Source organism: Sus scrofa, chromosome 9 (genome assembly GCF_054392235.1).
Source record: "Sus scrofa isolate SSC_HxYL_T2T_F1_AM1 chromosome 9, Sscrofa_HxYL_maternal_Yorkshire_Landrace_v2.0, whole genome shotgun sequence".
NCBI classification, from domain to species: Eukaryota; Metazoa; Chordata; class Mammalia; order Artiodactyla; family Suidae; genus Sus; species Sus scrofa.
The window spans coordinates 123,256,391-123,282,886 of record NC_139391.1 but is presented as its reverse complement, the minus strand read 5'-3'; the positions used below and the strand labels follow the sequence as shown (position 1 = coordinate 123,282,886).

At 40.1% G+C, this 26,496-nt stretch overlaps 1 protein-coding gene across 6 annotated transcripts in view; it reads right to left on the bottom strand.

The window, feature by feature from the left end:
• The window catches only part of PAPPA2 (pappalysin 2), a 522,663-nt gene that overhangs the window by 154,592 nt on the left and 341,575 nt on the right, over positions 1-26,496 (bottom strand). For all 6 annotated transcript variants that reach the window (XR_014816258.1, XM_084977645.1, XM_084977647.1 and 3 more), the window contains 2 exons: positions 16,997-17,142; positions 1,197-1,490 (listed from right to left, as the gene is read on the bottom strand). Coding sequence is in view for 5 of the 6 variants with exons in the window: in XM_084977645.1 (XP_084833771.1) it covers positions 1,197-1,490; positions 16,997-17,142 (440 nt within the window). In the remaining variant the exon portion in view is untranslated. The remainder of the gene's footprint in view (positions 1-1,196; positions 1,491-16,996; positions 17,143-26,496) is intronic.

The following is a 26,496-nucleotide window of genomic DNA, read 5'->3' as shown; positions in this document are numbered from 1 at the left end:
TTTCCTATTAGGTATACTTGTCATAGAGTTAGAAAGGGAGTTATCTTAGATTCCAGGCCTTTTTCCATGGAAGTGCACCAAACAGTCCCCCTACTTCTTAGATGTTTCCTCTGCCCACCTCAAAGGTGGAGCCTGAATAGCTCTGCCCTCTGAACGTCATTGTGTGGTCTCTCTGCCCTGGCACCCTGGCAAGGGCCACTGTGCACTTGCTGGGGGAGGCAAGGATGCTGGTCTTTATGAATTGATGCACCTGAATCATGCACCAAAATGAGACTTAGATAAGCATATACTGATAGGTCACAGACAGACCAGCTTACCACTCTTTTTTCCCTTCAAGGGCCAGGCTATTGAAATGTATCCTTTCCTTTTTTTTTTTTTTTTTTTTTTTGATAGTTCTAAAACTTATCACGGAACAAGCCCCTGGACCTTATAGAAAAACTACCTCCTTCCTTCACCACAGGAATAAGTCATCACAGCAGACCAGTCCTTAATGTGAGGGATAAATTTAAGTTCATTATCAGGAGACAAGGACTAGTATTACTTTTTGACAGCAACAGGGAAGGTATGAAAAGAAGAAGAAGCATAATCCAAGACAACCAAAACAGACAAGAGTTGTTCCCAGGGCCAGGAAAATACCATTTTTTACAGTGAGAAGCTAAGAATCAGCCCTTGGCTAGTGTTGGAAGAAGATAATCTGATACTTTTTAAAAAATGACATAAATTAAAAAGGAACTCTGAGCTTAAAATTAACCTGGGCCATCTTTTTTGACCAACTTCAAAAATAGTACAAAGACCCAGAAACCTCTTTCCCTAACACACTTTTGGACCCTCTTTCAGAGTCAGTTCCTAAGAATGTGTGAAAGAAGAAAGATAACCAAGTTCTAGAAGTCAAAGGGCTCTCGAGACAGTTTTTGGCTTTGTCTCCCCTTTTAACTATTCAAGACAGAAGTGTTTTTCTTTTAATTTTTAGCGGAAGAGAATCTAGTCATCGAGGACCTTTAATATCTCAGTATTTCTTTAAGTTCTTCAAAGACATGACATGAAAAAAAAAAAAAGAAAATGTCATGACAAATACACTTCAACTCTCTAGCATGAAGGCCTGCTTGATAATCCTCTCTAATTTCCACATCTCCACCCTCCCAGCTCCCAAAGACTCCCATGTAATCTTAATAAACACATCAGCACTGTAGTGGTACCTGTATAACTCATGTAGTTGCTGAATGGAGCCCCTGGAAAGTGAGTGAAGCCACAGGTGTCATTGGTGGGCTCTGGGTCCTGGCACAGCTTACTCTTGGGAGTGGGAGCCGTGTCGGCACAGAGGTCTCCCGTATCCATGGACGGCACTGTCTCCCTGCAGGGGTCATCGCAGGATTCTCTTTCACTGACCCCTTTGAAGACATGGTAGAGTCCCAGAACATGCCCCACCTCATGGATCATGATGTTGGTGTGGCCAGGCATGCCGTAATAGGCTGGATTGAGGACAACACCACCTGCAATGGAAGGTTTGCAAGATAACTCTAAGCCTGTAATGAATAGCCACCCTCTGTCTTCTGATAAATCCCAGCCTCAAAGAGGACACAATCTAACCTCTAGTGGCATTCCATCCCCGATTTTTCCTCTGGCCTCAAAGATCTCCCTAACTAATCAATAAACACATCTTTAACCTATGTCATGGGTGAGATGCAGAACTAACCCTACAGACAAGGCAACACAATAGAGGGCCAGAATTCTCCACCCTGGATGCACATTAAAATCATCCAAGGGGGAGTTCCCGTCATGGCGCAGTGGTTAATGAAGCCGACTAGGAACCATGAGGTTGCGGGTTCGGTCCCTGCCCTTGCTCAGTGGGTTAAGGATCCGGCATTGCCGTGAGCTGTGGTGTAGGTTGCAGACGTGGCTCGGATCCTGCATTGCTGTGGCTCTGGCGTAGGCCGGTGGCTACAGCTCCGATTCGACCCCTAGCCTGGGAGCCTCCATATGCCGCGGGAGCGGCCCAAAGAAATAGCAAAAAGACAAAAAAAAAAAAAAATCACCCAAGGGACTCAAAAAGTACAGACATCTGAATGCCGGACCCAACGACATGAACCGAAATATTTGAGGATGGGGTATATGCCACATTATTTTTTAAAACTTCTCAAGTTGAGAACCATTGGTCTGAGGGAAAGCACACACAGATTCTCTGAGGACTTGAACAGATATGTAACCTAGAAGCTGTGTCATTGTCTGTAAAGTGGAGAGGATAACACTTAAAACTTTTCTTTTTTAAAAGCATTTGGCACATTGCAGGAGTTAGTAAATGACAAATATACATGCTGCTTCTGATTTTGTGATGCCTACTCTCAAGGAGCCGACAACCATTGAAACAAAAGACAAATCCAGCTAACTATCATGAAATTCTGAATCTCACATGCACTACAGAAATATGCTCCACCCTCAATCCCCCCAAATCTCCCTGAGGACACCAAGGGAGGTTTTTCAGAGAGGAGTTCATTGCATTTGATCTGTATTACTGTATATCACAGATTAAAAGGCTAAGGATCTCTGAGGGTCCCAACTTCTGTCAAATTTCCCATTCCCTGCTTTTCTCCTCTCCCCAGGAAAGACTTTCCTTCTTCACCCCTAAATATCATCAGGATCAGGCCCAGCTTCATCTCTTGGACCTGGAACAGGGATGTCCACAGCTCTCAACTAACTCTCTGGGGTCCAGAGTTGCTCCAGCTGTATGTCCAGGCTGGCCTTGCCCTCATGTCCCAGATCCAATCCCAGTTCCCAGGACGTGCTTCATTCCTCCTACCTAAGCCCTCTCTGTATCAGTGGTCTGTTGAGCATGGCAGGCACTCTAGAGGAACAGCCTTGCCTTTCTTTTTCCAAGTTCATATTCCATGTGCCCCATTCCTGACCTCTAAATGATACCCTATAGACAACTACATACATGGCTTTATGGGCAAGACATAATCACCAGGGTATCTAGTGTTACCCCCTTGGTTTCTATAATGGACATCTCAATCTGCCTTTTTAGTGACTACCCTGCTGCAAAGGGCAGTTTCTAAAACCAAGTCCTAGATTCTTCCAGTCTACTCAGACATGCTGACCTTAACCAAGCCGTACTCAGATTTGTCCTAAGATATCTCTCTACTTTCACATCTAAAACAGAGCTAGACCTCATTATCATTTTTATGACTTCCAGAAAAATTCAACATTATTCTTTTTTCCCTTTTATAAAAATATATTCTGATGCATACCTGTGTGCATCATTATTGTGTCAACCTAAAGTTAAAAAGTAAATTTGAAAACAGATCCATTTCAATGACATCCTAGGTGCCCCATGTTTGAATAAACCTGGTGAAATGCAGTATTTCCACATTATAAGATGCTTACCCCTTCATGTTTACATATCCAATGACAATAATAATCATGAACAAGGTTCACACCATTATGCTTTCAGTTTTCCAAGAACAATATCGACCTTCACATCAATGAAGATTCTAAGAGAACACTTGTCTCTTCTCTCCAAATTGCCTACACCAATTTGCCAGAAATCAAACTTTGAAAGGCTACAATTTGCCTATAAGGTTTAAGTATTTACACTGAGTAGATTTTCCCCAAATTGCATTAATAAACTCTGGTCCTGGGTGGTACTTGGCAAAAGAAAAGAGTAGTATCAGTGGTTAACTATGCTTGAGAAAAATGTGGCATGCCATACCATCCTCCTGAAGACTCACATTGTACCTGAGAACGGTTATGTTAAAGGTCCAATGTTATTTAATCTTTTGCTCCCCAAACTTATTTGAACACAGAACTGTCTGGAGTAGAATTTGACATCTGGAATACTGAATTACTTAGGGGCACAATTCATGAAACACACCAAAGACCAAAAAAGCTTCCCAATTAATAGTTATTTTCTATCCATATGTCTTGCCTCAGAGCAAGGCTCAAATAGCTCCTCATTCTGTGGTCAGTCCAGCCCAAGTCCTTTTGGGACCTCCTCCATTAGTAGAGAAAGGAAATAGAGGTTAACAGAAATAACGTTCCAGGAAGAAGGACTGGCAAAAGTCGCAGGTGTCAGAGACACCAGGCTGGCTGGGAGTGTGGCCTGGGGCTACTCAAGGTGGATCTGAGGGTGGTTATGATCATCATGGGCTTCTCACCAACCTCTGGAAGTCTCTGCCTCAACTCCAAGTGAGATTTTTTTTTCCGAATATAAACATACATACTATCTCCTTTGAATAAACCTGGTTGTTTATAAGTGGAGGGAGGAGCATGAAAATGCAAACACTCAACAGTGCCAGAAAATCTCCTCCACACCCAAGACAAGACAACTGGCCAAGGTTCTCCCCACAGCACTCCTAATGCTCATTCCCCAAACAGGAGAATATGGTTTTAACTAGACAGCGGGTAAATTTCAATGAGAAGGATAAGCCTTTGAACCCACTTACTGAGACTTATATTTTTGATTCCAGAGAGATGCTACTTTTAGCCCCACATTGTCTGTATGGAATGCATAGGAATGAGTTTAGTTACTACACATGCATTAAATAGAATAATGCAAATTGTCATTCAGGAGGAAATGCAGTGTACACCAATATATGTTAAGGAAAAAGGCCAAGGCCTCTTCTGGTAATTCTGCCCACAAGACCCCAAAGTTATGGACTAGATTGTAAGGCAACTTGAAATGTGGTCCTGACCCTAACTAGCTGTATGACACCAGCCCTGCTCTTTCACCTTCTCCCGGGTCTCTTCATCTGTACAGTGAGGGCGCTATAAAGGCTTATTGTTGAGTCCTCCCTATTCTTATCCAGTGCCTGTGAGAGCTAACACACAGGACTGAGTTAGGCAATCACAAATACCATGTGGAGAGGTTCATGTTATGGACTGTCACCACCTCGGCTTGGTAGGCTGTATTCCAAGACTCCCACCTCTCAGGAGCCTGAGGGTAAGGGAAGAGTCTGGGAGTGAGCAGCCACGGAAATCTACTCTCAGTTCTGCTACAGACGTTCAAGAGACCCAGACCCACTGCTGTCCAACCTCGCACCCTTCCCTCCAGTGTGTGCTCTCCTACCTCTCTCCTGTGCAGGGGTCCCCTGCTGTTCTCCACCCTTCCCTACACCAGCGAAAACAAAGCTGGTTAAATTATTAGGGGAGAAACAAACTGGTTAAATTATTAGGGGAGAGGACTTTAATCACTCAGAGGTACATGCACTGATGCCCCCATATGGCTAAGAAAAATACTAATTTATTTCACGGTTTAGTTTATAAAGGTACTTTCACATTTTGGTAAAACACACACACACACACACACACACACACACACGTATTCATGCCAAAGCCTGAGTGAAACAAAGATTCAAAGACAGACATTAACTGGACAAAGTTGCAAATAGACAAGTGCCCATTCTCTTCATAGACATCATATTGGTGTTCAACAATTATTTGTGTAGCCTGGATTATGTGAGGAAAGGAAATCTTGGGAGAGTAAATTTAATTTTTCATGGACCTTGCTGATAGGTCAGATTTATACAAAACATCTTTTTCTCTAGCATCAAACTTTTTTTATTTCCCACCTCTACAGTTTTAGAGAATATAATTATCAAAACCACCGTTCACTTATGTTTCTCCTCATCTGGGAGGATGAAATTAAAATGAAGTTGAGGGACAAATAAGGTGGTAGAGTGGGAGGGATAGGTATCCTCCGCAAGAGAATTCCTTCCTATTCTCTGCTCTTACCTGCCACAATGAAACAGGAAGTAGACATGCCATCTTATATTTCATCCATACCTTGGCTCCTCAATCTTCACTCTGAGACACTCTAAGTTTCTCCCCACTCCCATTCAGCTCCCCAACACCTGTCCTATAAAGCTTCCTAGGGACTGACGACCAGACCAGGAATACCTACTCTGGGGGAAATTTGAAGTAATAGTGTGAATGGAGGGGCAACATTTTGGACACACTAACATTTCACCCAAGTGGGTCCCTGTCTCCTGCCCCCTTACCCTACTGCCAGACTCTCCTGCATTCATTCATCACCTTACCAGGAAGACAGAGTGAAAAACAAGGAAAGAAGTCCTTTTCTGGCTGTATGATTTCCAAAGCCTATGCCATGGGCCCTGAGAAGACTTCATGGTTCATCCAGCATGATGGATAAATGGAAGAAGTAATCTTTGCCTCACACTACCAACACCACCCACCACATCTTAGCCTAGAAAAGATTATCCTAAGCTGGAGAAGAGAAAAGAAATAAAAAAGGAAATAACGTGAATGTGCAGATGGCAGTGGGTCCAGACAGAATGAATTATACTCTGTCCTTTGAGATCCCAGTAAAGGGATAAGGACTCAAACAGGTGCATGTGATCAGACAGCAGGGTGGGGTTGCCTCCTTCCAGAGATCGAGTCCTGAGTGAGTGGTTTAGTTCTGAAAAGTGGCTGACTGGTGAGGCTAAGAGGGATGGGTGACAGTGAGCCTTCTAGTGAATCCCTGACAGTGAAGAATGCTGTGATGGGAACAAGGGTCATCTCAAGTGACCAGTGTCACCTGATGACTTAAGGACAAAGTGGATATTTTCCTCTACGGCCTTGATATGTATAAGTCATCTCAACAGTTAGATACAGCCCCAAGAAAAAGAAACTCAATTGACTAAGGATAAATTTCTACTAACCAGTAAGATAGAGGCTCAAGATAGAAATTAAGTTCAATTATAGAAGAAGAAATAAGAGTTACATTTCTTGCATACCTGACTGGGACTTCAATGCAATACATGCCAGTTACATGTATTGTACACAGGACATAATTTGAAAATCCCTGGATTTAGCAACTGGTGGCCACGTGTGGCACAGCTGTTGCTTAATGGACTGGCAGGGAGCACAAATGCCTTTTTAGAAGATCTTTCAGCCTAGATTAAAAGAGACAAACCAAAACAGTAAGACAGGGTTGTTGTGTGGTCTAGGGGATGGTGCAGGAGAAGAAAAGAGAGAGAAGCTGCTGATTAAAAGATGAAACCTCAGTAGCAGAAAGTCAGCCTCCCAAAGTGATGTTGTATTCTCAAGTTCCAACTGGCTTCCCAGCTTTAGCACAAGACCGCCAGAGTGGCACGTGGCAAAGGGCGCGATTCCAAAAGTCACTTTTATTAAAAAAAAAAAAAAAAGAAAAAAAAAAAAACACTCAGAAAGCTTGAGGAAAAAACATGAGCTGAAATGACTTTAAAACCGTTCTGTAAAACTTTTAGGGCCGAATGTTATATGCCCATAAAACAAGGAAGTTGAGAGCTGGTCTGCAGGTGCCTCCATAATTACTTCCAGCTACTGGCTGAAACAAACTTCCCCAGACACACTCTCTGCAATGAAGGGACACAGCTATCAGAGTGGGGGGCACAGGGGGTCCGAGGAAGGAGCACTTTGGGTGAAGGCGAGAGAAGAAAGTGGCAGAGGTAAGCTGACAGACAAAGGGAGAGAAAGAAATGGCAAAAGTTTTTTTAAAAAGTCACGAGCACTTAGAAAATGAAGCAAATTTTTAATAGAACCAGCTCAGAAACTATATTCATCTCCAAATCTTATATTGGCTTCTTTGTTTTACAGTCTGTGGTCACATTAGAAAGAAGTCCTTGTTCTGGGCAAGAGTGAACCAAGAGAAAAACGTGTAGAGGGTAAAGATTTTGCAAAGTTTGATGTCATTTTTTGAGTCTCCTACCCATGTACTCCAGGCTTTCTAACCATTCCCATACCATGGGAGAAAAGTAATTTGATTAATGAAAACTAAAGACGTTATTACTAAGGCCTTGGAGACTTATGATGTAATCTTTTCCTTGCTTCTGGATGCCAGCAGTGCTTCAAATATATGCACATAACCTCATGCAGCATTTTAGGCCCTACAGGGTATGACTGGGAAAGATATTTTCTATAATTCATTTATTAATTCAGCATTTATTAAGCATCTATTCGCTGTCAGGTACTGTTCTGAGCACCAAAAATTCGATGATTACTAGAACGTGTTTTAAGAGAGGAGATCTTTCAAGTCATCACATATAAAGGTGATTATTTACTCCACCTACGTATAAGTGCATAAACCTATATTTGGGGAACAACAATTTCAGGGCATGTTGTTTATATTCCAAGATGTTTTATTCAAAAGTTTCAATGTCCTAGCATTCTCACTATGTCCAAAATCCTAAAGCATCTAAAATAACCCCATATGCTGAATGTCATCTTCTGACAATCAAATAATCTATCGTTGCAGCCTGTGGGCGATTCCTGGAAATTCCCAGAAATGATCCTCATCCTGTCTGTGTCTTGTAGCCTGTCTCATTAGAGACTCAGCCAATCCACATATGCACATGGTGTGCTCTCATTTACACGTCTTGTTTATTTTTTATCTTGGTGAAGAATCACTCCACATTGGCACGGTAAAGAGGAGACATAGTGGAGTTCCCGTCGCGGCCTCAGTGGCTGGAGAACCTGACTAGGAGCCACGAGGTTGCAGGTTTGATCCCTGGCCTCGCTCAGTGGATTAAGGATCCGGCGTTGCCGTGAGCTGTGGTGTAGGTCGAGGACACGGCTGATCCTGCATTGCTGTGGCTCTGATGGGGGCCAGTGGCTGCAGCTCCGATTGGACCCCTAGCCTGGGAACCTCCATGTGCTGCGGGTGTGGCCCTGGAAAATACAAAAAAAAAAAAAAAAAAGGGAGACATAGTAGAGAGAGACAAAATCACTTTTCTCTAGCCCAACCGTTCAGCAAGTAGTTGCCACGGAGTGCTCCTCTTTACCTCTGATAGACTCTCCTAGCTCTCCCGCTCCAGTTCCTGCACCCCACTCTACAGGAACAACTGGGCTGAGATTCCCAAAGACTTTCCACTTGCCACTTTCTCACCTATGTTGTACATGAGTGTGTCATAACTGATGTAATACCCTAACCTCAATGTCAACTCTTTGGTTAGGAGGAAGTCAAGCTTTGTCCAAAACTATAAAAGTTCCAGTGAGGGAAAGGTATCTTACCTCTGAACTCAGTTCTGCTGCCATGCACCTCCCTCCAACCCCCACCCATGCAACTACTGCTTTGCTTTCCTCCAGATATCCGTCGCCCCTATGGTAGCTGTTCTCCTCCGGTTCACTGGGCCCCATGACACCCACAGACTTTGACCAGGCAGCTACCCATCTCCCCAAAAGGCCAACAATCATTTATTCTTTCCTTCTGTGACTTATAAGGAAATTCCTCTGCTTCTTATAAGCAAGCAACTGGACACTTTAAAACACATTTTTTTTTTTTTCCTTTATAAAGGCGCTAACATCTTTCTTGGGTGCTAAAAATCTCTAGGTTGGAGATGAGGTAGGAGGCTAAGGGCATGACCAGGAACAGCAGCCTCAGACACATGGTGGTATTTGGAGCTTTTATTGCTGCTGCTGCTGCTGCTGCTACTACTACTTAATATTTGTTGAAGCCCTACTATGTGTCGGGTTCTCTTTCTCATGCTATCCTTATTTTATATATGAGGAAACGAAGGCCCAGAGAGGTGACCTGCTCAAGACACATTGGTTCCAATCTGTTGGATGCCCTAATCTCCTCTAACACTCAAAGACTTTTTTTTTTTTTTTTCTACAAGGAGCACATTATCCAGACTCCTTTGAAGATCCTATATGTCCAAACCTCCATTACAAACTAAGTTCAAGTTCCTTCCCACACGGTTCTAGGATCTCATGCATGTTGCTTGTGATCTTATCAGGATCTCTGAATGTTCCTTGGCAGTACAGATGTTCCCTGGAACAATTGGGAAGATCGCTGGCCCAGGACACTCTGCAGTATCTAACTTCTGTGCCAGAGAGTGACTGACTGTCCTCTCTAACCTGGCCCAGACACCCTTGTACTGACTTCATCTCTCCGAAGCGGTCGTATTTGTGGGCCTTAAGTGACTCTCATGACCCCTCTCTCCTTTGGCGTTGGTACACCCCTGAATCCTGCTCTTTCTGCTTTTGTGGAAATCCCTTTCATAGTCAAATTTGAGACCCCAAATTTGACACATCCAAAACTAAACTGCCTTACCTTTTGGTCCTCTTTTTTCTATATTTTCTACCTTTGTCCCATCCACTCAGTCAAACCAAACTCTTTCTTCCCCATTTACAAAGTTTCTTGGCACTTAGAACTATAAAAGAAAAAAATAAAGCAATATAACTAATGCTAAATCCTGTCTCATTATAGCAATAATTACGCTTCATTCACTGACACAAGAACTAATCTGGGAGAGAAAAGCCGTTCTCATCTCATTAAATAGGCATTTTCCACGTTGTTTACTAGAAATTAAACATTTTAAAATACCATTTGGATCAATTTGAGACCAGGAATCATTTTGAAAGCTAACTCAATTGAGAAGAAATTTTTAACATGTTATAACTTATGATCAATGTCACTGTTGATATCATGCTTATGATACTGCATTACAGTTTTTCAAGATGTGACCCACGGAGGAAAATGGGTAAAGGTGGACTTTGTACTATTTCTTACAACCTCATGTGACTGTACAATTATCTCAAAATAAAAAATTTAATTAAAAAACATTCCCACAAAAGAGTTATTTTACTCAAAGTATGTTTTTAGCAGAGAAACAGGTGACTAAAGACTTCGAAAAAAATACATGTATATGTTACATTTGTATAAAGTTCTAAATGAGAAATGAAACGGAAACACAAATTCAAAGAGAATGAAGGAGCAATGAATAATTTCTCAATGTTAAAAAGAGTACATGGCCATGAATTTTTGGTAAACAAATGATGGTGATTATCAAATTGTTATGTTACTGAAGATATATTTAGAAGAGTAGGTTTTAAAATCTATTTTAAATGCCAATAATTTAAAATAGTATGCCAGAAATTATATTCCTTGCCATTATTTACACTGATGATTAAATGTATAGATGTTACTTTTAACATCTTTGAAGGGGTAGAGAGTTTTGCAAAGGTTTTTTAGGAGGTACAAGAGAACAAAAATAAGTTTGAAGAGCTCTGTTCTAGCCATTCCAAGTACATTCCACTTCTAAGCAAATCTAGGTTTTTAACAGTCTAAACCTTAGCATCTGCCATTTCTTTCACTCCAAATGCCCTCTCATTGTCTGCCAAGCAAGCTCCTGCTTATCTTTCAACTTCCCTCCCATGCCTCAGACCCTCTGTGGACACTTGCCTTCTTCCCTGATGCTTTCAGCACAATCAGGCACTTTCTTGTCATGTTCCTACTTGACCTCAAGTGTGGCAGCATCACAGTGTTATAAGTGTGTCTTGCATGTCTGTCTCCCAGTTGCTGTGCAAACCTTCACAGTGAACTCCTTTTAGTTATTCCTCTCTGATATTGCCACAAAACACATTCAACAGCTTTTTGTTTCAATGAATGAATAAATGATTATGAGTATGATACACCAGCTTGTAAAAGGGCTGGTTTACCACTAATTTAAGTCTGCTGCCTTTGAAGATAGGTTTTCAGTTTAAGTGTAATACACTAACGTTAAAGATATTCAATCACTGAGCTCAAGGGAATCTCATTTATTCATTTACTTAAAAAAATTCTGCATTGCATTCCCACTGCATTAAAAATACAAAATCATACTAAAGGTCAGAAATGGCACTGACGACAAAGCAGGACCTCAGATTAACTTGGTCTTTCCACATAGTGACTTAAGCCATTTGTAGTCAGAAATTGGATTCAATCTTCAAATTTTCAGACTAGTGTACTTATCTGCCAGGTCACTCAGCTGACCCTGAAAATGCAGGGTCTTGAATGTTGACACAGATAATCTTATCTTATGCCTTGAAAAGACTCTATTTAGAAAATCCTAAATGTCTTCCTCTATCATGTTATGCCAGCTGTCCCTACTACTCTACACCTGATTTAAGTCAATACAGTTTCTTTGTTCAATCACAGTTATGACTGAACAAGAAAAAAATAAATAAGAACATGAGCAATTTCATATTGAGTCAGATATTTCAGCTGTGAAGTCTAGTGTTCTACTTCTTAAAAGCACATTAAGAAATACATTGTAGGGAACTAGTGATTCCTAAAAGGCTCAAGGACAAAATATAAATACCCCTAGTTTCTTTTGCAATTCATTATGAGTTAGTGACTCATGAAATAAGTTAAACTTTTCTTGAAACCATTTAAAGGTACTGCCTTCACGCACCCATCCCTTCATTCAGTGTGCATTCAGAGCACATGCTGCATGTGAGGTGCTCTGCTCATGCATAGAGGCCACAGATCTTATTTAGATTTTACCAGTTTCTGCATGCAGGGTTGTGCATATGTGTGTATGTGCTTGTGTGTAATTCTATGCAATCTTATGACATATGTGTATATTTTTGTGTAACTGCTACCACAATCAAGATGCTAAATCATTCAATCACCATTAAGATCTCTCCCGTCCTATCTTTTATGTCACCCCACACACATATCCCTCTTCCCCCAACTCTCACCCTATTCCTAAACCTGGAGAAGAGATAGAGAGAGCTTGTTTTCTATCTCTATTTTTTTTTTATATTTTGAGAATACCACACAAAATTTTGAGACTATTACATAGATCATAAGTATGTACCTTATGAGATTTTTCTCACTCAGCATACCCTTAAGATCCATCTAAGCTGTAGCATGTATTAATATTTTATTCCTTTTTATTTCTGGGTGGTATTCTATCATGTGGACATATCACAGTTTGCTTACGCAGTCAGCGCTGAAGAACACTTTTGTCATTTCCAGTTTGGAGCTATTACAAATAAAGCTGCTATGAAGATCAATATCTAAGTTTTTCCAGTGGGCATATGTTTTCATTTCTCTGGGATACATGTCTACCAGTACAATCGCTGGGTCATATGGTAAGTGTATGTTTAAACTTATAAGAAACTGACAAAGTATACTCCAGAGTAGTTGTGCCATTTTACTTTCCCATTAGCAATGTATGCCATATCCAGTTTTTCTGCATCCTCACCAGGATTTAGTATTGCTACTATTTTAAAATTTTAGTTATTTTAATAAGTATTTTAGTTATTTTAATAATAAATTTTAATTGTGGGGTTTTTTTGGGGGGGAGTGGCCATGGTTTGCAGTTTGTAATTTATTTGTTATTTCCCCAATACAATTTTTTTTCTACTGTACAGCATGGTGAACATACATGTACACGTTCTATTTTCTCACATTATCATGCTCCATCATAAGTGACTAGAAATAGTTCCTAGTGTTACACAGCAGGATCTCACTGCTAATCCATTGCTAATCATTGTGGTTTTAACTTGCTTTTCCCGAATGATTAATGATATTGAATAACTTATCATGTGCTTATTTTCCATCTGTGTAGCCTTGTTGGTAAAATTTCTGTGTTTCTGCCCTCATTTTCTAATGGCAATATTTGTTTTACTATTGAGTTTTTAGAGTTCTTTATATAATCTATATATAATCCTTTGTGAGATGTATGGTTTACAAATACTTCCTTCAGGACAAAACTTTCCTTAAAAAAGACACATGCACCTGCATGTTTATTGCAGCACTATTCACAATAGCCAAGACATGGAAACAACCTAAATGTCCATCAACAGATGAATGGATTAAGAAGATGTGGTACATATACACAATGGAATATTACTCAGCCATAAAAAAGAAAATAATGCCATTTGCAGCAACATGGATGGATATGGAGATTATCATACTAAGTGAAGTAAGTCAGAAAGAGAAAGACAAATACCATATGATATCACTTATATCTGGAATATAACATATGGCACAAAGGAACCTTTCCACAGAAAAGAAAATCATGGACTTGGAGAATAGACTTGTGGTTGCCAAGGGGGAAGGGGAGAGAGTGGGAGGGACTGGGAGCTTGGGGTAAATAGATGCAGAATGTTGCCGTTAGTATGGATTAGCAATGGGATCCTGCTGTGTAGCACTGGGAACTCTGTCTAGTCACTTATGATGAAACATATAATGTGAGAAAAAAGACTGTATACATGTAAGTATAACTGGGTCACCATGCTGTACAGTAGAAAAAAATATATATATATAAATAAATGATTAAAAAAATGAAGTATGTATTTTTTTTCCTCCGGGTACTTGAGGCTTTTCTTTGCCTTTGGTTTACAGCACGTTTGCTATACTGAACATAGGTGTGATTTTTCTTTCTATTTATTCTTCTTGGAGGTTGTAAAACATTTTGAATCTGTGGTTTGATATTCTTTGTCACTTTGCAAAATTCTCAGCTGCTGTCTCTGATATTGTTTCTGCACCAGTAACAAGTCTTCTTCTTCTAGAACACCAATTTACATCAGGAATTTTCCTCAGGTATCAAAAGTCTCAAGTTGTTTTCTAAATTTTTTCATCATATTTTTCTGAGCTTTAATATGTATGTTTTCTACATTTTCTGGTTCTTTACTCCCTTTTCCTGCTTATAAATCCATCCATTAATTTCTTCATTTCATTACTTTTTGTCCTAAAATTTCCATTTGACTCATTAACATAGATTCTAATTCTCTGAAGACATTCTCTACCTTTTTATAAATATTTGAATTATTAATAATAATCTTAAGCCAATAATCAATAACTCCAATATCCAGATAATCTGTGGGTCTGCATTTATTGAGTGATTATTTCTTTGTTTAGTTTAGTTTACCATCATTTGGTCCTGCCTCTTGGCTTAACTGATAATTTTTTACTGATTTCTTAACATTGTATATCATCACTTGTAGCAGCTTTGATGATATTTTTCTTCCTCCAGAGCATACTTATTCTTTTGCTAGGCAGTGAAATATAAGCAGAGGACCTTCCTCCAAACAAGGATTTAAGAACATTTCCGGCTGAATTTTAGGCTTTGTGTAAGATAGACTATTTATGTTTTCCCTCACACAGAGGGTGTCTCAAAGCCCCTCCTTGCTAGGACCTCAATTCCATTTTTTTTGTCATCTCCACTATGAGACTCTTGAAATCACTGTTTAGCTTTTTAATATGTTAATGTTATTTTATACTTCTTTTCTTAGCCATTGGCTCTGAGAACACATAGTTTAGTAAATAGGAAATATCTTAAAATTATAAGAATATCAGGCTCATTTTTTTCATGATTTCTATTTCTCTGAAAGCTTGGTCCCTCAAGTCTGGATGCCTTGGAAGGCCTGACCTCTAAGTTTTGTCTTCCCGGTAGTGAGACTGAAGCAAGCTCTAGGCTGCTGATTTCTGTTCTGCCTCTACTACTTTCACTAAGAATTGGGCAATTTCCCTATTGGGGAAAAAAAAAAAAAAAACAGTGAGTTATATGCAGATCTCACTCCAATGCATTTTTCTTCTCATTGGGATTGTGTCCCTCAAGCCCTTGTTGTCTTCAAATAGCTCATTTGGGGGGTATTTTATCCATTTTTATAGTTAAATGAATTCTGTCAATGGCCTAGTTCCAATAAAGTTAGAAAACATTCATGGCTCTGCTCTTGGCCCAAAAATTCTTATCAAGAGGCCAAGATCTGTCCTCACGATAGCCAAGCAGATCATTCTTTTAAGGCTTTTTGAACAAGTAGATTCAAATTTCAATGACAGACCTAGGACTCAAACCTTGCTGTCATATGTACCAGAAAAGTTATCCTTGGTGAGTCAGGTATGAACCCATTTGGAGATACTTTCTTCCAGTGTTACATACTCCTCTACTATCATTGTGTCTGATGAGGCTAATTCGAGATCCAAACTCACTACTAAGTGAACTATTGGAATATAACCTAGTCCACCTATTGTTACCATGACGACTAAAATGGCTCACAGGAGCTCTCATCTGGAAAGCACCACTAAGCTCACAAATTTCTCACTTCTCACATGCTGAGAACTGAAAATACAAAACTTAAGACGAAAGAATTACAGGGCTCTAAAACTGTATCAGATACTACAGTGCCAATACTAAACATACTAAGAAGCATTCAGTTTTGATCGCCACATGTCTAATTTTTATTGTCTCCTCCTTTGTTTGAAATATATACCCCTTCTGGGTGTTTACGTATCCAAAACAGGGATTTTTATGTTCTGGTATCCTCTTGAACAGCAACAATTTTCTTTCATCTATTGCTAACCTACTGCTCATCTTCTTCCTTCCCCAGTCCATGTTACTAGCTGTCCTTTGGACACTTGCTCCTATTTTCTTTGATTATCACTTCAATATTCTGGACTCCACTTCATAATGACCCCATTAAACATGGGTTTTACGTATACAGTATTACATGTTCTTTATTCAATTGATTTCTCTCTGCTTCATATTTGACTACTAAGAAGATAAGTCATAAGCTCTGGTAAATCATTCATAAAATGGTTTCTGGACTCCATAGCCATTTTCCTTCCAACATGAAAAATTTCTTCCAGTTATGGTAATTCAGTTTTAAAATCAGTTTGGATAGAATCCTACTCAAGACTCTCTGAAAGTATATACAAATTATATTGAATAATTACTCTTTACCCACATAAACTGATTTAATGACTCTTATTGATTGGTCAGTAAGATTTCCTCTATAATAATGATATTATAAAAGGAATTATCTTAAGTATGCAGTTGTTCCACTCAGTATTAAAATGTTACGCTTTTCCTAGGTAAGCAGGCAAGCCCTACCTGCTTGAATTTCCCAGGATCTCCTCAGGATCCCAGTCCATACAGGAAGCCCAGAAATCTTCTGGCCCAGTGATTATTGCAAATCAGATTTCGCGTCTAGCCTCCTTCTTGCTAATTTCCCCCTTGAGGCTACCCAAGGCATAAAATGGGTCTTATTCCATGTCAGCAATTTCTTTATATCTAGATTCTAGATTTGGTCTAGAACATTCTGACTAGTTGCCACTGTATGTTCTTATATATCTTATTTTCTGCACTGTGACATTTTGAGAGATTCTCCCAAAAGCAATTCGCGGCCCAAAGTAGCTAATTCCTTAAGCTTATTTATTTTTCTCTCCTTTTTTCCTCCCCAAAGTCACTTTTATAGACTCCCTTCCAACCTCCTCATTTTTCCTACTATAGTTGGTCTTCACTTTACTTACCCAGGTGGCTGATGGCTTCCTTGTCCCAAGGCCAGGTGGCAGCACCTGCAAGGTCTTCCCGCACAGAGCTGGCAAAGTAGACATTGAGGAAGTGAGTACTGTTGAGCTGCAGTGCCTCCTTCAGCTCCTTCACACTCATGTACGCCCTGGAGAACAGTAAGGAGGAAATGTCACACCAACAGATCAGTGCGCAGAGAAGAGCAGAACCAGGCTGAATCCGACTCTGACACTCCCAACTAGCAGTGCCTTTGGAGGGGGCAAAGAGGTGGAGACCAGGTGTCATGAAGCCGTCAAAAAAGGCCCTAATACATATTTAGGATATTTACTCCAAGATAAATAACATCCTACCTTTTCAGCATCATAGTATTTATATGACTATGCAAGTGTTTGACATCATATTCAGTTCCTCACTCTACACCCAGACGACTTCTTCAAGATAAATCCAACAATATTCCTAATTCTGTGCCCTGAGTATTATCTCCCAGAAGGCTTTCCAACTCTCAGTCCCTGGCTCTTTCCATCACACTGCATGATTATTATGATGATAAGGCCAATTGAATCTCTATTTTAGCATATGCTTAATTTAGGCATTATTTTTTTAAAAGACATATAGTCACCAGGAAACATAAAGCAAAAGAGGAAAATAAGAGATGAGTTATAGATAGGAGAGAATATCATCATAAAGCTACTGCAAAGAGTGTTTGATATATGTAACATACATATCTTAACATATACATAATTTATATATATGTATATAAGCTCTCTCTATATAACTTATACTATAGCATATACATCTTAACAGACACATATATATATATACGCCTTAATCCATGGAAATTCTACCCCTACTCTGACTACCTTATGATACTCACCAAGCATCTCTATTGGTGGCCTTTAAAGGATTAGGCAATATAATGTTTGCTTTTATTCACAGACTTAAAGGTTTATTGAAAACACATGCCTTTTGGCCCATTAAAAAAGGAAAACAAGCATTTGATCTCTTTTTAAGCTCATACGTAGTCAATGACATTCATCTTCCTGGCATCAATGAAAATTAAAAATTTCCCATGAGGAAACAGAGCCTTATCATTCTCAATGAAGAGCTGTTCGAAGAAAGAACAGCTAAACTAGAACTCAGTGGCCCCTTGGATTCACTGGACCCTTCCTTCAGTGACCACGGGAAATGCCACTCGAAAGATAGAAATGATCCTATCACAGCCTCGACTGTGCAGGCAGCTCTCTCAACAGAGTTGAACATTTCCTTTATAGATTCATACTTTATTCTTGCTATTCCTTTTTTTTTTTTTTTTTTTTTTTTTTAGGGCTGCACCCATGGCATATGGAGCTCTAGCCGCTGGCCTATACCACAGCCACAGAAACTCCAGATCCAAGCTGCATCTGCGACCTACACCACTGCTCACAGCAATGCTGGATCCTTAACCCACTGAGTGAACAAGGCTAGGGAGGGAACCTGCATTTTCATGAATATTACTAGATTCATTTCCACTGAGCCATGACAGGAACTCCTATTCTTGCAGACAAGTTGCAAACACTGAAGTCTTTCAACCCAGAAGCTCATGCTGGGACAGCAGGATCCTTCTTCTCTTGCTTACTCTGCCTCCCAACCACACTGTTGATGCCACCATCTACTTACTCCACATGTAGGATACACTATCAAGGGGTGCCCATGAAAGAGAGACCCCAAAGGAGACTGTATTCTTTGGCACAGAACCTAAAAGAGGAATAAAGTAAAGTAAAGAGATTTTGCTTTAGAAACAAAAATGCTTGGAAGAGAGAGGATTTTAAAATACTCTTTCTTACTGACTTACAACATCTTGGAAAATAGTCCTCATCCCCAAGAAATCATCTGAATTCCATGAAGTGATGTCATATGTGATCAGAGGGATATTCCTTCTGCTGCTTTCTTGGCGACACAATGTTTTTTTAAACTGTCGCCTGGTTTTCCCTAGACATTCGTCACATTCCGTTTCCTTTTCTCCTTTACTAAAAATAATTTCCTGCATGAACAAATTGATGCTTTGGAGCTATGATGACATCAAGTAACTCTCAACATGGAGATGTTTTAATCAGCTAGAGGAAAGGAGCAGGGAGAGGGTGAATGGGAAGAAAGAGAAGACTAAAAGGAGAAGGAAAAAAGACATGAATAGAAAAGAAAAGAAAGAAACAAGGGCAGAGAGGATCAGAGACTGAGCCTAAGCACAGCTCAGGGCTCCAAGGAGGAAAAGTTCTGCCCTTTCTTCTTATTCCAGAGTTCCCATTAAAATTAGGAACAGGTTTTCTCTCTTTCCTCCTCATTCACTTTGCCCAAATCTCCCTGTTCCTGGCATGGTTTACTTGGGCTATCTCTGTGTTACCGGCTTCTCTGCCTGTCATGTACCACTCTTGGATGTCATCTTTCTGTCCTCCCTCAACTCAGCAGGTCCACTAGTTTTCCTTGAGCCACCCTCTAAGAGGCTTCTCCCTCCACCACCAACTTATTAGCTGGTTCTATGCCTCTCCCTTTTCTTCCTTGCCCATCTCACCAGCCATAACTCACCCTTGCAGATGAGAGTGATTAGGTCATGCTGGTGGCAAACTGGGTGCGGTTGCTCTGACTCCAAAACTCCACAGAGACAGAGATGGAAGTCCACAAGTGTAAGAGTGAGAATACAGTTTTAAAAGCTACATAGTGTTGGAAACAGTCACTAATTGAATCAACAGAGGCAAGCCTTATTTTGTTGGAAACAAAGATTTTTGTCCAGATTATTCCCTAAACCAAAAAGGGCAAAAGTGTAGATGTTGGGGTGCCACCTTTCTGTGTAGAATGCCCTACCCACTATCGTACGTGTACACCATTTTAGAAATTTATCAGAGCTAATAAAGGCAAACACCCACTAACATGACCAGAGGCTGGCTCAGACCAAGGGTGGGTAAAAATGGACATGATTCTAAAATTCAGAGCTTCACAGAAATGATTTATAAAGAGACAGACTCGTTACCCAACACAAACTGACCAGAACCATGTATGAAGACAAAGATGAACTGCATCAATATGCTTAATTTCTGCCATGATCTCCCTTTTCTCATCTCTCCACACCCTAAATTTAGACACTCACCATGAACTTATTGTCAAGGACCCACACAGACCAAAAGGAAGTTGCACTTTGATTGTTAAAAAAAAAAAAAATTGTATCAAAAACAAGCTTTCTGTGAGGCTCACCTATCAAGTTGTTCTGCCTGCTGCTCGAGTCTTTTATTTCTGACATGCCTCTTGGAAGAATACACATCTGCCTCATCATTTTATCACTGTGAGCTACAGGTTTGGGATTAACTGTTGCCCAGTGTCCAGCCCACCACATTCCTTTGTCCGCCAGATGGAGTGCATTCATTCTGATTTCTGTCATGCTCCCTGACCGATGACCCCTAGCCACACTCTAGTATCAAAATGTCTGTGCAAACCTCAACTCTTGCTTAGTTTCTATGTTAGTTTCTACTTAGTTTCTCTTGCTCTAGTTTACTAATCAGTTGACTAACTCCTTTATAGACTAATAGAAATAATTCGAGTGAGAAGAAAAAGATCCTGGCCTGTCTGAAGGAAGTTGAGCCAGCACAAAAAGTTACCTGTTATAAAATAAGACATAAAATATGCATGTATGTGTGCCCTGAGACTGGGACCCAGGGCCCTGCTTCTCATGGTCAGAGCAAGCACCCCCCTGCTTGGAAAAGGAAGATCCTGGCTGCACCCCAGGAAACTTCCACTAGAACCTAACCAGATGCCCCCGAGGAGCCTCAGTCAGCTCTGCTCAGGGGAACAACCTGTGCCACGGCTGGGATATTTATGTTTGATTAAATCTAAACCTCCTCGTCATCACTGTACACCATGGTTCTCTATCCACACAAGGGTTCCTTCAGTCACCCCATCTGCTGTCCACTTTGCCAACTCTGCTTCTTCCTCCAGGTGACTATCGCCTTTGACCTGCTCCCCCATTCCATGGATTATGCTCACATCATGGGGCGTCTAGGTCCAGTGCTACCCCTCTAAAACTTCGTTTTCTCTCCTGTCAAAGTCCTCCTGCTACTCGGCACACAGCATTCTATTATGTCACCATATCCTTTCCCCTTTCTTTAATTTCCCATCTTCCAGTTGCTCCATACACATCAGAGGCCTCCCAGTCTGGTCCACAGGCTTCCTCTTTACCCCAGGCTCCTATAGTCACCTTGTGAAATTTCAGTATTTATTTGACTCGTCCACTGAAAACACAGTCTTATTTTGTACTTCCTTCCCTCCAATGACCTTTGTACGCCATTCTCACTGTCACTCTTACTCAGATTAATTTTTCACTTTTAATCTCATGTGGATCTTTAGTTCCATTTGTCTAAACTTGTATTTGTGTCTGGTCATCTCCTTTCCAGGAATTATTTGAAAGCTTCCCCATTCTTCTTTTGGACCTTTCCCCCCCCACCAAGCTTAATCTCTTCTGACTCTTAAATAATCATACCTCTTTCATTTGAGGATAAAATTGAGGCAATTTTTCATGGACTCTATCACTGGCTCCCTCTATCTCCCTCACACACACACACACACAAGTTCATGCACATGCACACTTACTTCCTTAACCAATTTTTACTCCCTTTCCTCTAGTCCCACAGGATGAGATTTCTGAGTAAACATAGCTAGTTCCCTCTCTTTTTCATTCTTCTTTTCCAATTAAATTTCTTGAAAGGAAAATTTCCTCATCTTCCATTCATTTCTCTTCTTTACGTACCTCCTGATCCCACTGTCACATGGCCTCATCAGAAACACTGCATCAAAACTGCTTTTGTTGACTTGTTAGTGACCTCCTAATTGTTCTTACCCACAAAAATGAAAAAAAAATTCAGTCACCTTCTATTGTAATCCTTTATTTCCTTTTTATATTTTTTAGTTACTTCCCGCATCTTAAAGTTCTCTGCTTCTCTGTTTTTATTGCAATGCTCTTTCTTGGTTTTCTTCTTGCTTTTGTGACCACTGAAGCAGGGGACCTAGTCTCCATTGTGGGTTTCTTTTTCCCTTTCTAATCCTTAAAAGTTACTCCCTAAGGGTCCTATTTGTAGTCCATTCTTTCGTTACTGTCTTTGTTCACCATTGGAAAATTTTTCCACTCTTAAACTCTGAAGCACCATCAGTACTTGGAAAAACTCTAATATATATATATATATATATATATTCAACTCTCAGATACCTGTATGTACATCTCTATCTGAATCACCCACAGACATCTTGAAATCAACATGTCGATGTTATGAGTGGCTCTACTTGAGAGCAAACAAAATTCAGACACGGTGAGTTTTAACGCATCTGAAATAGTGGTCCAACTGATTAATCTGTGGACATTTTCCCTATGGATCTATTTGCAAGAAGAGTTTGGTTTTTGGCTAAATACAGAGGCACTATGTACCAGTACCCAAAGAATGATAAAAAGGCAAGAACAAGGGAAGAACTACAACACCATTTTATCCATTACCTAATTTCATAAATTGGATTTAGAGTTCCTTAGGAAGAAACAAACAAACAAACAAAAAAACACTTTTCATAAGGAAATTGGTGCAACCCAGGATACATAAGCAATGCTTTAAGGCCTAAAAACAAAATGAAGCACCAACTGAGGATAAGGGACACTCTCACCATTTCTGGAAAGAATTAAGGGATGTCAGCACCATTCTAACACTTGAGGGTTTTACAGCCAAGAGTGGGTTGCATTAGAATCCAGCTCTTTAATAAGGCCAGCTTTTCTCTAGAGAAACAGTGAGAGCAGAGCATCAGCTGGAAATGCTGAGTGTCAGCAGACAAGGTAAATATGATTGCCAGTATTCAACGGCACACAGCAGGAGAATCACAGAAACCAGTGAGCATGAATGTTTAAGGCACACCCTTCCAAAGGATCCCAGACATACTAGACAAAGGGCAAAATGTATGAGGATAAAAATTTATAGTCATACATGGAGCTAATGTGATTTAACTGTTAATGGTAGTGACATGATTCACTCCCGGGGGTATGTGGACTGGAGGATATTCAGTTTATCTCTAACACTGAACTCATAGGCTTCTTCCCCACACCCACTTCTCCAGTGTCTTTCTCTGAACTGGCGCCACCCCTATTAGCCTCTTGATGACACAAGAAGAAAAGCCAGGCTAGCTCTCTCAACACTCCTCCCCTTTCCTTCACTCCCCTCAATATACGCAGCCACCTGCCAGTGACCCCAGGAAGAAAAGACATCATGATAGTGATGGTTTCTCTTCTGAAGGCGATGAGGGAGGCTAGATATTACCATCACTCAGACAGTAGCAACTGGGAATATCTTTCTTTCCCTTACAGTTCATATATGGAGAACCTGACGAGGCTTATTACACCCAAATACTAACTCATTTTGTCTAATGCATACTACTTCTAGAAATAAAATGAAATTATTCTCTAAAAGGTTTATGTGTTGTAAGAACTTGAGGTTGAAATAAGAGAGTTAACTTGATATTTGAAGGATATGAAGTCTAATATCATATTATCTCCTGTGGCAGGCAGAATCATGCTTCCAAAGACGCCCGTGTCCTAATCGCTGGAACCTGGGACCAGGCTACTTCATGCGGCAAAAGAGACTTTGCAGAGGCGACTGAGAATACAGCCTTGAGATGGGGAGACTATCTGGGGTTATCTGAATTGACTCAGATGCCACAGAAGGAGAGGTGGCAATGGAAGCAGAGTCACAGGAAGGCTACAGTGCTGGCGTTAGAGGGCTGCAAGCCAAAGAATGTGGGCAGCCTTTAGATGCTGGAAAAGGCAAAGAAGTGGTTTCTCCTCTAGAACCTTTGGAAAGATTTGCAGCGCTGACAACACTTTGATGTCCATTCAGTGAGACCCATGTCAAACTTCTGACCTACGGGACTGTAAGGTAATAAATATGCGTTGTTTTCAGCCATGCTTGTGGCCACTTGCTGCAGCAAGAATAGAAAATGAATACATTTTCTTTCACTTAAACATAATACCTTTGGAAAATAAAATAGCATACAGGGGATGAATATATGGCTTCAAAAGATGATGTCAACAGAACTTGTTTTGTGATTCCCTGAATGAATAAAGAGTAAATCCTACCTTTCCAGCTCTTGGCAGCAGTTTCCTTATCTTATCAAGGGAATCATATCTTGAAATTTATTTGGAAGGGGAGCATAAAAATACCCAGATAATTTGTTGGGTCCAGATAAGAAAAAAAGAAAAGCATAGTGCAAGAGGTACCCAGTAGAACTAGAAAGAAAAATGACCAAACCAAAGGTTAACCAGTGGGTCAGCAGGTTGTTCTCAAGCCAGAATGACTTGGTCTCATGTCCCACCTCGACCATTCACACTGGCCAGGTGGTGTTGGCAAGGTGCCTACTATCATTACACTTCAGTTTCCTTTGGAAAATGAAAGTAATCAAAGTATCATCTGCATATACTTATTGGGAAGAAAAATGAGATAACATTTATAGAATACACAAAAGCAGGGGCCCATAAACCTTATATTCTTAATAATAATACCTATGGCCTCAGATGTCTACATAACCAGCAACAAAGTTCAAAAACCATAATTCAGGAAAGCAAGTATCATCTTAAAAACTTGAAAAGGAGCTAATCATAAGCAATATCTGAGGACCGGGCATACCTTGCTTGAAAGGATAAAAGTAAATTAAGTGGAAGTATTAACACAGTGCAAAAAGGAAGCAAAGACAGCTAAAATCTAACACCTAAAAATATGGTGATGAGCCAGAACTTCAGATGAGAATGTCTCTGTCAGAAGGCTGGTGCTGTTAATACCAAAAGCAGCACTTCTGGTAAATATTTTTTCTGATTTCCTAACAATATATCTTAGAAAGTTCAGGAAACAACAGAAAGTTACGATCATTTGTTTTAGTTCTTATTAATAAGAAAGGACTAGATGGTAACATAGACTGGAGGAGTTCCTTTAACGAAAAAAACTACATTTTAGTTTTTGCAATAGTTGAGTCTGGTAACATCAAAGACTAGAGTGCAAGTAAAACTGATTTACAAAAAAGGGAATAATGATTCCATGGTCTAGGCCTCTTAAGGGGAAAATGGCCCTTTGGAGGTGGAAAGGTATAAACCTTGAAAATCAATGCAATTCTAGGAGCTCCTGTCATGGCTCAGTGGTTAACGAATCCGACTGGGAACCATGAGGTTGCAGGTTCAATCCCTGGCCTTGCTCAGTGGGTTAAGGATCCGGCATTGCCGTGAGCTGTGGTGTAGGTTGCAGACGCGGCTCCAATCCCACGTCGCTGTGGCTCTGGCATAGGCCGGTGACTATAGCTCCGATTAGGCCCCTAGCCTGGGAATCTCCATATGCTATGGGAGCGGCCCAAGAAATGGCAAAAAGACAAAAAGACAAAAAAAAAAAAAAAAGAAAAAAGAAAAAAAGAAAAGAAAATCAATGCAATTCTAGATTGTCCCAATCAAGCAGAAAGGAGAGAGAAAGCATCAAAAGAACCAGGTTCTGTAAGGAAACTCCTTGCTAAGCTAAAATTTAAAAAGAACATATGTCAATTTTGGAAAGAGGAATAGCACAAAACTATTTAAAAATAGGGGCAAAAAAGATAAAGCCCAGAACCAACATAAACATTAGAAAATTCAAAGAATGATAAATTTGAAAATCTATGTTTTTTCAGTACAGTAAGCAAGATAGAGCATCATAATACAGAAGGGGAAAAAACTGAACTATTCAAAGTCTGCCTTACTGCCAAGATAAATAATTATTAAGAAATCCATTGAATAAGTTATTAAGCTGGCAATACTTTTTTTTGCCCCAATAATAATAGTGATCACAATTAACTGAATCCCAAATATAGGAAGGTTCCTTCATATATGTTTCCTTATTGTAGCCTACAATCCTATGAAGTTAGCATAATTATTTAATTTTGCAGATAAGAAACTAAAGTTTACAGAAATAAAGTCATTTGCCCCCAACCACATAGCATGTAAGTTTTGGAGGCAAGTTTTAAACCCAAGTTCCTCTAACTCCAAAGCACATATTCTTTCCTCTGTTCTTCTATTTGTTCCTCTAGTCTCTGTGAGTCACTGTGTCAGGCCTTGGCAATAAGCAGCTTTCTGGAAGCTCAGTCTAGTGAGGAAGACAAAAGTGTAAATGAATGATTATAATGCAAGGTGATGGGTACTATGATAACAACATGCATGGAACTGTATGCGAGAAAGGAGGACAGAGGGAAAAACCAGCTTAGAGAAGCAGACATTAACAAGTCTTTTGGAAGTTTGTGGTGTATATTGTCAACTGATTTGTGTCCATCGATTCTACCCTCCTTCTACTATGTCTTCCTGTTTTGGAGGACCGAAAAGTCGAACTCTGCATGTGCCCAGTCTCCTTGCACCTAGCAATCTGGATGTGATTTATAGTCTACCAATCAATTGTGCTCTAGTTGGAAGGTAACAGTAAGATGAAGACCTTACTTTTGACTGCTTCTT